This window comes from Phacochoerus africanus, chromosome 14 (genome assembly GCF_016906955.1).
Source record: "Phacochoerus africanus isolate WHEZ1 chromosome 14, ROS_Pafr_v1, whole genome shotgun sequence".
Lineage (NCBI taxonomy): Eukaryota > Metazoa > Chordata > Mammalia > Artiodactyla > Suidae > Phacochoerus > Phacochoerus africanus.
The window spans coordinates 14,390,488-14,404,092 of NC_062557.1; the positions used below are offsets into that span (position 1 = coordinate 14,390,488).

The 13,605-nt window shown below is 38.0% G+C and overlaps 1 protein-coding gene across 2 annotated transcripts in view; it reads left to right on the forward strand.

Moving 5' to 3' along the window:
• Positions 1-13,605, forward strand: part of SMURF2 (SMAD specific E3 ubiquitin protein ligase 2) — a 122,228-nt gene that overhangs the window by 53,057 nt on the left and 55,566 nt on the right. For both annotated transcript variants that reach the window (XM_047759296.1, XM_047759298.1), the window contains exon 2: positions 10,767-10,805. In XM_047759296.1, coding sequence (XP_047615252.1) covers positions 10,767-10,805 — 39 coding nt within the window. The remainder of the gene's footprint in view (positions 1-10,766; positions 10,806-13,605) is intronic.

The following is a 13,605-nucleotide window of genomic DNA, read 5'->3' on the forward strand; positions in this document are numbered from 1 at the left end:
CCTAGTTGGATTCATTTCCGCTGCGCCACAACAAGAACTCCAATGCTGACATTTTTAAAAAAGTAAGCATATGCATCTCATTTTGGTAGAACCTGTATATTTTATACTTCATCTATATACTAATTAAATTACCTGCCAAGTACTAAATACATTGTTACAGTTCAGAGGCCTAGTTTATTTTGTAACATGCATGAAATGAATTGCCTAAAATTCTTTGATTAAATGGCCCTGTAGCAAGATACTGAGTTAAAACTGGTCTAATGTGATTGTAAGAGTAAACTGTATCTATTAAAGGTGGGAAATTGCTAATGTTTTGAAGAAGGCCCTTCTGCAACCTGGGTTTCTACCGTTTTTGTGAACCTCTGTTACCAGTACTTGCTTTAACATGTTAAGTTCTTTTAAAAAGGAGGAGCTTACCTATGTTTCATTCTATGCATAGTGGTTAGGAGTCTGGGGTCTGTGTTTAGATTATTTGAATAGATATCTCCACTCTAGCACTTACAGGGTAATCTTTGGCAAGTCTTTTATGCCTTAACCTCAATTTCTTCTCTAAAAGGTAGGCAGTCCTACTGCTCAATTTCAGAGTGTGGTTGTTATACACTTGCACATAGTAGATATTTAGTAAATGTTTTCTAGTCTTTAATATTCCTTACTAAAATTCCTTTTTATTTAATGTAGTATTTAATCCATGGACTTTTACTCTTAACAGCATATTAAGAAGTATTTTCTTGTCAGTAAATATTCACATAATGTTAATGGCTGTATGATATTTCAGCATGCTATTTGTCATCTGTAACCATTTCATTATTGTGCAAATAGGGTTGTATCAGTTAATTTTGCTAAGTATAGCATTTTGTAATACTTTTTTGGATAATATTCTTGAATACGAATCTTTGTCTAGTGCTCCTGTTTCAGGCAACACTAAAACACACATAAAAATTATATTGTGTAAAAAAATAAAAATCGTGTACAAGTTTTCAATAGAATTTAAATTTCATGTTCAGGAGTTTGAGGTAGAGGTTTTTTTCTTGGAGCAGAAAGATCTAAATTACTGTCATCAGAAAGTATTAGTAGACACTTTTAAACACTAGGCCATCTTGTTGGAATTTGTATAGGGGTGCTATTCTGTACTTCAGTTTTATTTTACAATGTTAATATAAATGCAGATACAGAGTACTCTGTTCAAAAATAGTCTGTACAAAAAAAAATAGACTGTACAACTTGCAGAAAGAGTACTATATTATAAAATCTGTTTTTGTGGGGTGAAGAGAGTTGGGATGTTTGAGTGGTTTTTTTTTTTTTTTCTTTCTTTCTTTCAGGCAGCCTCATTCCAATCAGTAGTGTAATTGGAATGCAACTCCAATCTGGAGGAGGAAGGGAAATTTTTGGCAAGAACATACTGAGCAGTTGGGAGTTTTATTCAGATTTAGCATAGGCAGCTATTCATTATGAGTACAACTCAGTGAGAACAGCAATAGCATTCTCTTTCTACAGTTAGGATTTATACTCTGGTATTATTAGTGCATTGCATATAGATAGCTTCTTTCCAACCAGAAAAAGAGATTAATGATTTAAATGAAGTGGTAATATTTATTGCATCTGCACTTCTGCAAATAGTTTCCTCCAGTCACTGCCTCAAATAAAGTATACTAAAGGAGAGTTGTGTGCAATTTAAAAATATTTCTTGAGAAAACAAAAGCATTTATGGCATGATATTTAAATTTGTGTCCAACCTGCAAGATTTGAGGGCGTTTATCTTTTTATCTGCATTATTATTGCACTTGGCATAAAGTGGGTGTTCAGGAAATGTTGAATGAAAGCATGAATGCACAGTGTTCCCTTCTCATTAAGCATCTCAAGACAGTCACATCTGCTTGTGTGTGAAATAGGAGTTACCAGTTTACCAGCAAGGCTGACCTTAGGTTATTTTGATTATCTCCTCTACCTTTTTCAAATCTGTCTGCTGAAGAGTAGAATAGCTAGAAGAAGCTAGGTTTTGGGAGTGTAGACTTAAGAACAGGAAATGCTTTGAAGAAATTTGAAACAGTTAGTAACATCATCAAATTAGTCTTGTAAAATTAATCTAGGGCCAAATCTACAGTCTGGGTGAGACATGGTCCCTCATATAACGTGAAGTAATGGTACTGTGCTGGTGTAATGCCACATTCGTAGTTAACATTATGCAAAATTGGTATATGGCTGCCAAATAGCTGGAGTCTCGTGTAATGTTTTTAGTACAGAAATTAGTGAAAGTTCATTGAATTACATTCCTAAGGCTTCTGCACTTTTCTGTATGTATTCCTTCCATATAAAGCATGCTAAACATTAAAAATATTGAAATACTGGCAGCGGTATAGGAGAAAGTCTGCATGCCTTAGCCTTTGTTCTGGCCCCATTCACCTTAAAAAGTTCTCTCCTGCTAGTCCCTTCATCTAATTTAGTTCAGTGTTTCTCAACAGAATTTTTCCTTCTCTCCTATAGTAATCATTTAGAAAACAGAAATGGAAGTTCTTTGCACTGCTACACTTCCCTAGCACCACAATCCCCAATATTGGCCCAACTCTCTAGTTTCTATTACAGAAAAAATGATACATTTGCAAATATAAATTCATGCAAATATAAATGTAAAATTAACACTGCAAATATAAAAATCACATTATAATATTATGCATACATTTTTAAGGCGATTCTGATATATGCCTCTTTAATTGAGAATTTGTTATGGTGACAAATAGGAGTTTGTCCTAATAAAATTCATTAATTCATTGAGCATTTAATGAGCTCCTATAATTGATACTGAGGATGGAAAGAGCAATGGGCTGTGAGTCTAGTACCTAGAATACATTCCCAAGAAAAAGGACAGTAAAGGCTCCAAGGGATAATAATTTATTCATGCAAATAAGTTACCAAATCTCAAATGATGCTTGACAGTTTCCTTTTAAGATGTATAAATTTGAGTTTTTACTTTTGGGGTGTAAAGTAATTTAAAAACTGTTGGTGAGTTCACCGTGTGGCTCAGTGGTAATGAACCCAACTACTGTCCATAAGGATGCAGGTTTGATCCCTGGCCTTATTACTCAGTGGGTTAAGGATCCTGCGTTGCTGTGAGCTGTGGTATAGGTCACAGATGGGGCTCAGATCCTGTGTTGCTGTGGCTGTGGTGTAGGCCAGCAGCTGCAGCTCCAATTTGACCCCTAGCCTGGGAACTTCCATATGCCATGGATGTGGCCAAAAAAAAAAAAACCCACCAAAAAACAAAAATTGTCAGTAGCTGTTGAGATCTGGTGTTGAAGTTAGTCTGACAAATGTTGATATTTCTTTGTTTTAAATTAATCTTGTTTCTTCTGTGTTAATCTTCCTTAGTCTCTGGGTTACTAAAATTCCATTTCTCCTTATAAACTTTGAACCTGACTATAAAATTCTTTTGTTCTTTTGATTTTTCAGTCTCCCTTTAGAAGCTTAGTCATGTATCAGCAATATCTTATTTGTGATTAAAAGAAAATTTGTCAAATTTGACCTGATGCGTATGTTTTAATAAAGGGAAATGATAAAAATAAGGTTTCATAAATCAAATTTAGGATTACTTGCAGATTGGTAGTCTGTCAGATAGTATAAAAAGTCCCCCTTTCAATGAAGTTATTTTGGAGTTTACTCATAAGTTTACTGAGTGTCCATCAGATGCCTGGCACACTGTTTGTTTGGTGTTGGAGATAGAAATGATACAGACATGATTTGTGTTGAATGGAGTTTACCACGTCCATGGTTATAAGCAACATTCTAAACTTTATTTTATTTTTTGTCTTTTTGCCATTTCTTGGGCCGCTCCCACAGCGTATGGAGGTTCCCAGGCTAGGGGTTGAATTGGAGCTGGAGCCACCAGCCTATACCAGAGGCACAGCAACGCGGGATCCAAGCCTCGTCTGCAACCTACACCACAGCTCACGGCAATGCCGGATCGTTAACCCACTGAGCAAGGCCAGGGATTGAACCCGCAACCTCATGGTTCCTAGTTGGATTCGTTAACCACTGAACCATGACGGGAACTCCCATCTGAACTTGAAAAATTACAGTAATAAAGTGTGATGAGTGCCTGTGATTAAATTTGTGCTTCCTTGAAAATATAGGTGGGCAGAAGTTTAAAAGAAATATGTTCTAAAAAGCTTACTTCCCTTTTGAGACTTAAAAGATGAGTGGGTGAAGAAGTCTGGGGAAAATGTTTCAGGCAAAGGGTATGCTAGATGAAGCCTTTGGGTGAGAGATGGAATATATTTGAGAAAGTAAAAGTTTAGTGTAGCTGGAATCTGGACTTGGGTACTTGGAGGAAAGGGGTGGTCATGGAAGATGAGGTCAGAGGTAAGCAGGACCCATGCCTGAAGGGCTTGTAAACCAATAGGTTTTGGGCTTGAAGATCTTGGCAGTATTCTAAGGGTGTAGAGGTCAGTAAAAGAGATAAGAGAGACAAGGTTCCTGAGAAAGTGGTAGGTTGGGTATGTGACCCAGAGCACAGGTGGAAGGACTGTTTTGAGAAATGTTTTAAGCTGTTTTGGAGTGTTATTAGGAGAGGAAATTGATAGAATTAAATCATATTTTTAGAAACATTACGTTAAGTTCAATGTGAGAACTGATTGGAGGAAGTTGAGGCTTAAGGCAGGGGATTGGGAGGTTGTAATGACCTAGACAATAGTTGATGATGGCCTGAACTAGGGTGGTGGCATTGGTAATAGAAGTGGACAGATGAAGAATATTTCAGAGTCAGAGTCGATTAGAACTGGTAATTGCCAGGAGGTGGAGAGGGGTAGGAGTAGTGAACGTTGTTATGGTGTATTTTGACTGGGGCAGTGGAGTAGAGACAACACTCTTTAGTGAAAGAAAGTAAACTGGAGAAGCAGTTTTGGGGGAGGGGAGGATGGTGATTTTAATTTGAGGGCATATTTAGTGTCCCTGTGTTGACCCGGAGTTCAGAAGAGAGCTCAGAGTTGGGTTTATAGACTTAGTTGTCATCAAAATGGTGAAAACCAGGGAGAATGTGTTGAAGATTGGCTCTTCAAATTTATTTTTCGAGGTGGTACAAGGAGCTTTATCAGATTGTTAAACTGTGACCCCCCCCATACACCTACATATAACAGTTTTGTATGTTTTTGTTTGTTTTTTCCATTATGATTTATTACAAGATATTGAATATATAGTTCCTTGTGTTATGCAGTAGAACCTTATTGTTTATCTATTTTATATATAGTAGTTTGTATCTGCTAGTCCCAAACTCCTAATTTATCCTTCCTCCCATAAATTTGTTTTCTGTGTCTGAGTCTGTTTCTCTTTTGTAAATAAGTTCATTTGTGTCATATTTTAGATTGCACAAATAAGTAATATCATAATGGGATTTGTCTTTCTCTTTCTGACTTACTCCACTTAGTATAATAATCTCTCCATCCATATTGCTGCAGATGGAGTTATTTCATTCTTTTTTATGGCTGAATAGTATCCCACTGTACATATACCATACCATCTTTATTCATTCATCTGTCGGACATTTAGGTTGCTTCTATGTCTTGGCTATTGTAAATAGCATTGCTGTGAACATTGGGTCATGTGTATCTTTTCAAATTAAGAGTTTTATCCAGATTTATGCCCAGGAGTGAGATTTCTGGATCATATCACAACTCTTTATTTTTAAACTTTTGGGGATTCATACTGTTTTCCATAGTGGCTGCATCAGTTTACATTTTTATGAGCAGTGTAGGAGAGTTCCCTTTTCTCCATACCCTCCCCAACATTTATTGTTTGTAGACTTTTTAATGATGGCCATGCTGTCCAATGTGAGGTGATAACCTCACTGTAGATTTGATTTGCATTTCTCTAATAATTAGTGATGTTTAGCATCTTTTCATATGCCTATGTATGTCTATGTCTTCTTTGGAAAAATGTCTCTGTAGGTCTTCTGCCCATTTTTTGATTGGGTTGTTTATTTTACTTTAATTTTTTTGTCTTTTTAGGGCTGCGACCATGGCATATGGAGGTTCCCAGGCTAGGGGTCTGATTGGAGCTACAGCTGCCAGCCTACACCACAGCAACGTCAGAGTTGAGCTGCATCTGTGACCTATACCACAGCTCAGGGCAATGCCGGATCCTTAACACACTGAGTGAGGCCAGGGATCTGATTCATGGTTCCTAATCAGATTCGTTTTCTGCTGCACCACGACGGGAATTCCTAGGTGATTGGGTCCAATTTGTTTAATTTTTGTTTTTATTTCTATTGCAAGACTGACGGAAGAAAATATTGGTACAATTTATATCTGAGAATATTTTGCCTACATGCCTTTCTAGGAGTTTTATGGTGTCATATCTTATATTTAAGTCTTCAAGCCATTTTTTTTTTTTAATCTTTTTGCTATTTCTTGGGCCGCTCCCACGGCATATGGAGGTTCCCAGGCTAGGGGTCAAATCGGAGCTGCAGCCTCCGGCCTACGCCAGAGCCACAGCAATGCAGGATACAAGCCGCATCTGCAACCTACACCACAGCTCACGGTAACGCCGGATCGTCAATCCACTGAGCAAGGGCAGGGACTGAACCCACAACCTCATGGTTCCTGGTCGGATTCGTTAACCACTGTGCCACGACGGGAACTCCTTCAAGCCATTTTTTATTTATTTTTGTGTATAGTGTGAGGGAGTGTTCTAATTTCATTGGTTTACATGTGGCTCGCCAGCTTTCCCAATTCCACTTGCCAAAGAGGCCATTTTTCCTCTATTGTATATTCTTGCCTCTCTTGTTGAAGATTAATTGACTGAAGGGTGTGCGAGTTTTATTTCTGGGCTCTCTATTCTGTTCCGTTGATCCATATGTCTGTTTTTGTGCTACTACCACTGTTTTTTTGTTTTTTAATGGCTGCATCCATGGCATATGGGAATTCCTGGGCTAGGGATTGAATCTGAGTGCCAGCTGTGACCTATGCCAGAACTGCAGCAGCACTGGATCCTTTAACTCACTGTTCCAAGTTGGGGGGTGAATTTTTTTTTTTTTTTTTGTCTTTTTGCCATTTCTTGGGCTGTTCCCGCAGCATATGGAGGTTCCCAGGCCAGGGGTCTAATCGGAGCTGTAGCCACCCGGCCTACATCAGAGCCACAGTAATGCGGGATCCGAGCCACATCTGCAACCTACACCACAGCTCATGGCAACACTGGATCGTTAACCCACTGAGCAAGGGCAGGGACCGAACCCGCAACCTCATGGTTCCTAGTCGGATTCGTTAACCACTGCACCACAACGGGAACTCCTTGGGGGGTGAATTTGTACCTCTGCAGTGACCCAGGCTGCTAGAGTTGGATTCTTAACCCACTGTGGCACAGCCACACTGTTTTGATTACTGTAGCGTTGTAGTATTGTCTGCTGTTTGGGAGGATTATGCCTCTAGCTTTGTTCTTTTTCCTCAGGATTTCTTGGCAATTCTGGGTCTCTTACGGTTCTGTATAAATTTTAGAGTTATTTGTTCTAGCTCTGTATAAAATGTCATGGCTAATTTGATAGGGATTGCATTCAATTTATAGTTTCCTTTGGGTAGTATGGACATTTTAACAATATTAATTCTTCAAATTCAAGAACATGAGATAGCTTTCCATTTCTTTGAATCATCTTCATTTTCCTTTGTCAGTATTTTATAGTTCTCAGTGTATGTCTTTTACCTCCTTCCTTGGTCAGGTTGATTCCTAAGTATTTTATCTTTTGATGCAATTTTTAAAAAGAGTTGGTTTTTCTTTACCTATCTGATATTTCATTGTCAGTGTACAGAAATGCGGCTTTTTTCTTGTATGTCAATCTTGTATCCTGCTCCTTTGCTGAATTTATCAGTTCTAGTATTTTTCTGTGTGTGTGTCTTGGGTTTTTCTATATATAGTATCATATCGATTGCATATAATGACAGTTTTACCTCTTTGCTTCCAATATAGGTACCTTTATTTCTTTTTCTTGTCTGATTGCTATGGCCAGGACTTCAAAATTTTGGTGAATAGAAGTGGTGAGATTGGGAGTTCCTGTCCTGGCTCACCAGTAATGAACCCAGTTAGGATCCATGAGGATGCAGGTCTGATCACTGACTTTCCAAGGTTTACAGGATGGGCATCTGTGTTCCTAAGGTTATAGAGTGAAAGAGGATCTAAGGCAAAGCCCTGAAGAACCTCAACTTTCATGAGTGGAGCAAAGGAAAAAGATCTGGCAAAGAAGACTTAGAATAAGTTTTATGCTTTGTGTAGAACCAGGTGAATGTGTTAAACAAAAACCAAAAACCAAAAGGAGAGAGTTTCCAGGAGAGGGAGGAGTCAGTAGTGGCAAATATCCTTCACAAGTCAAATGCAATAAAGGATGAAAAGTGTCCGTTGGATGGATTTAGGAATTAGGTCCCTAGGGTTTTGATAAGAGGGGAAATCAAATTGCAGTGGATTGAGGCATTATGGGAGATAAAGAAGTGGAGTCACAAAGTGTAGTGGGTGGTTTTTTTTGTTTGTTTTTTTGGGTTTTGTTTGGTTTTTTTTTTGTCTTTGTCTTTTTAGGGCTGCACTCAAGGCATATGGAGGTTCCCAGGCTAGGGGTCCATTTGGAGCTGTAGCTGCCGGCCTACACCATAGCCACAGCAACGCCAGATCCGAGCCACGTCTGTGACCTACACCACAGCTCATGTCAGCTCTGGATCCTTATCCCACTGAGCGAGGCCAGGGATCAAACTCACATCCTCATGGATGCTAGTCGTGTTCATTAACCACTGAGTCACGATGGGAATTCCCAAGTTTTTTTTTTTTTTAAGTAGTTCAGTTTTGAAAGAAAAGAAGTAGGACGATGGCTGGAGAGAGGAGGCATGGGCAAGACTTGACTGTGTGTAAATACTGATGGAGGCCATCAGTAGAGGAACTGGAGGGACAAGTTCTTGAGGAAGTGGTGGGTTGAGTATGAGATCTACAACACAGGTGCAAGGATGGTGTTAGAACGGAGAGTGGGCACAGCGGAAGCAAGAAAAAAGAATGGGTGTCAAAAACAGTATGTTTGTAGGTTTGATGATAAGAAGTTGGAAGATTTCTCATATATTTTCTGTTGCTCTGAAATAGAATGTGCAATTATTTAGTTTTTTGAATCATGGGATGGTGGTTAAAAATCATGAATACTTCATCAGTACTGGAGATTATAATTTGGATTTGTGTATGCGAGGTGTATGTATTGATCCTGAGTATTAAGTTTATTGATGATAACAAAAGTTTAGGGAGGAATTCTTCTGATTTGGTACTCTGAGGTATGGCCTTGGTTTCCAGGCTTGAGTGTTGATGATTTTAAAAACAAAACTGTTTTTAAAACAGGGCCTAAGAGACTCAGACTAGTAAATTAGTTTCTTGTGTTTTCTTAATGATTTTATTCATTTACTAATTGCATGTCTTCAAAATTATTTTCATTTGTACTTTTAAAGTGATTAATTGTATTTAGACTTATTCCCAAGGTTTGTTATATTAAATGAGTTTTTGTACACTAAACTTCTAATAATTGTAACTGTCAATAAATGTAACACTTCCAGTTAATGTTAACCAAACATTACTTTCATAGATATTTTATAAATTAAAATACAAATATATGGAAATTGGTAGTTTCCCTTTTGTAACAAGTTTGAATAAAAGAAGTCATGACTCTATATAAGCATTGATTTGTAAATTGACATATAATTCACATACTGTAAAATTCATCCCTTTAAAGTGTGCAGTTCAATTGTTTTAATATATTCATAAGGTCGTGCATCCATCACCTTATGAGTAATGCAAGGTAATCCAGAGAATGTGGATTTGGGATATCTAGCTCAGTAAATTAACTTGTAATTTTTATTTTATTTTATTTTTTGTCTTTTTGCCTTTTCTTGAGCCGCTCCCGCAGCATATGGAGGTTCCCAGGCTAGGGGTCGAATCAGAGCTACAGCTGCCAGCCTGCACCACAGCCACAGCAACTCGGGATCCAAGCCTCGTCTGCAACCTACACCATAGCTCACGACAACGCTGGATCCTTAACCCACTGAGCAAGGCCAGGGATCGAACCTGCAACCTCATGGTTCCTAGTTGGATTTGTTAACCACTGTGCCACGACAGGAACTCCCTAACTTGTAATTTTTAGAAAATATAGTAGATCTTTCTTATCATTGAGCCTGATGATTTAGAAGAAGGTAATTTATCTCTCCTGTTAAAGTTTCTGTGGAGTTTAGATGAGAGTAAATAACAGAATGTTATTTTTTTAAAAATAAAGCTTTGTTTTGGAGTTCCCTGGTGGTGCAGTGGGTTGGGGAACTGGCATTCCCTCTGCTGTGGCATAGGTTCCATCTCTGGCTTGGGAACTTCCTCATGCCACAGACATGGCCAAAGTAAATAAAGCTTTGTTTTATTTATAATCCTCTTCAGTATAAAATTATTTTACCTTTAAAAAAATATCAACCCCAATTTACATATTTCCTTCTTAAGAACTATTTTCCCCTTTCCACCAAGCTACTCTGAGACTAGATCTTGATGGAAGATGGGAATTGGTTCGTATTAGAATACCAGATTTATAAACTTTATTGCCTTCAGCCATTAATGGTGATTAGGTTCATCTTTCTTTTGCTAGTCTTTAGTCAGAGGTTGTGATCATATTTCATCTCTTGCTGTAGTTAGTGTTTATTATCCACTGGTGTTTTCAGTGACTTAAGGTGAAACTTTAACACTGCAGTCTCACCGTTTTAATGCTTCTCATGTATTTTTTGTTTCCTTTACAGTACTCTGTGCAAAAAACTTGGTGAAAAAGGATTTTTTCCGTAAGTAAATTAACTTTGTTTTGTACATTGTGTGTAGTTTTTTTTTTTTTTTAGCATAGCATTTTCAAAATTATTTGGTTTAGGGATTTCTCAGAAATACACTCAATGTTGTTTTATGAACTCTTTGATTCAGAGCCTTTTGGAATCTCATTTTTTAAGGAGGATTTTGTGCTCTTTTAGCCTTAGCCCCTTTCCCTTTATCTACCCCTCCCACACATAGTGGTGTGAAGTGTGTGTGTGTGTGTGCATGCGTGTGCACAGGTATGTATGTTCAAGAGTGTATAATGTATGTTGAAGGTGTGCATACTACTAGATTTCTTTAAGGTTTGAGGTTATTTTGTAAACACTTTTTTTCCCCTAACATTTTGTAGGAAATTTTACCCATGCATTCAGGAGTCATTGGAAGGTAGAGAAGTCATCATCCTGCTTGGAATTTCCAGAGTATAGGAAAGAAATATCTACCACATTTGATTGTAGAAGCTTTTAATGTCTCAGACTCCAAAACAGACATTTAGTTCCTGTATCTGCAGTCTCTTTGCCAATCTGTTGTGAATTTTTTTGGCGTGGCTTTATTTAGGATAAAGTTTTGTGAGGGAGGATTTGGAAGTACCCCTCATGTGTGTCTAAAATCTCTACCCTATAGGAATTCCTGTTGTGGCTTAGTAGGTGAAGGACCCGATATTGTCTCTGTAAGATGTGTGTTCTATCCCTGGCCTCACAGTGGGTTAAGGATCCAGTGTTGCCATAAGCTGCAGCCAGCTTAGGTCAAAGATGCGGCTCGGATCTGGTGTTGCTGTGGTGTAGTCACAACTGCAGCTTCAATTAGACCCCTGCCCTAGGAACTTCCATATAAAGCTCCATAAAATCTCTTCCCTGTAATATTATCCTTCACATTAGCTTTAAATTACTGAGTAAAATAATACAGTTTTTAGCATAAAAAAAGAAGTCTTAGCCAACAAAGATATATAAAAAATTGAAGGTAGAAATAGAGGAGTTCATTATATATATATATATATTTTTTTTCTTTTTATGGCTGCACCTGGGGCATACGGAAGTGCCCAGGCTAGTTGTAGAATCTGAGCTGCACGCTGGATCCTTATAACCCACTGAGTGAGACCAGGGATGGAACCTGCATCCTCCCCAACACCATGTTGGGTTCTTAACCCACTGAGCCACAACAGGAACTCCAGATTTTTAAATTCAAGTCCTACTAGCCAGCAAAAATGGGCTTATGTGTGCTCTCTAATTTAATATGAGTTGGTTAATTTTCAAAGGTTTGATTAAAAGAGGTAACAAGTTCTTGATATATTTTTAAATCATACTTAATTCAACCCAGTTGAAATTTTATTACTTCCAGTCTTCCTAAGTAGAACCCGAATTAAAGTTTATAAAATAATATAAACTATATAATTTTAAAATGATGGTATCTGTGCTTAAATGGGAAAGCAATTAAATACGATAATTTGGGACATAATTAAGCAATTTCCAATTTATGTCCTGCCACATACCCTATTCCTCACAGCATGTCACAGGAGGAGAGACCAGTTGTCTCTCCTGTTGCTCCCATCATTAATGTCCTCTGCACAGGCTACTGCTGAACTGCTTCTCTCATCACTGTTGCTAATAACCTAGTAACCAATGTATAACACTCCTTTTACCCTCCGGAAGGTTGATCTGAGGTGGGCTTTATCTTAGGAGGACTGCAGAGTGGCCAGTAGGATCACATAGGCAGATGACAAGGAGAAAAAGGAGAAAAGTGAGGAATGCACTCTTTTAGAGCTACTTTTATACCCAAGATAGCTGCTCTAGTTTTAAAGACACACTCTTCAGTTTTGTCTCTTAGTCTTCCTTCCCAAATTATTTTCCTCCCTCTAGGGTCCTGGGGCACAGCTTCTTCAATAGAATATTAGATGTCCTTGTCTCAGTTTCCCTAGGAAATCTAGAGGAATCTTACTTTAATTCTTTGTAACCCCCTGAGAGCTGGTTATTATCAATTATATGATCTTTTATCTGTTCTTAAATTGTATGTGGAAAAAAGGGATAGAAGGAATTTTTTCCCCTTTTTATTGATTTAAGCAATAAAACTTGATAAAAATTCTTAAGTTGTGAGCTTGCTTCAGGAATAAGAAAACTAGGGGAAACTGATTATCTTTAAAATCCAGAATGCAAAAAACGCTTGATGGCCGTGGAAAGGAGAACAGAAAAGCCAATCCTGAGGCCTTCAGGAGAGACTCAGTCAGAGATAGAATATACTTCAGGTTCATGCTGACAGGTCCTCCCATTGTGGTAGACTCATATTTATTTTTGATTGATTTATAAGTTGAAGTTTGACCACATTAATGTCTTTTTTTGTCCTTTTTTTTTTTTGGTCTTTTTTAGGGCTGCACCCATGGCATATGGAGGTTCCCAGGGTAGGGGTTGAATCGGAGCTACAGCTGCCGACCTACGCCACAGCCACAGCAATGCCAGATCCAAGTCACATCTTCAACCTACACCACAGCTGACAGCAACGCCAGATCCTTAATCCACTGAGTGAGGCCAGGGACTGAACCCGCAACCTCATGGTTCCTAGTTGGATTCGTTTCCACCGTGCCATGATGGGAACTCCTGCCCACATTAATTTCAAAGAAAGAATTAAATAATAGTTCCTAAACCTCTTAATTAAATTTGAGTGAAATGTGTGTTTATTGATCAGAATGCAATCATCATTGATATTTTTGGTTGTTTTTGCTTGTACATCAGTTTAAATCATATGGAATGAGATATTTTATTTTATTTTTTTTGTCTTTTTAGGGCTGAA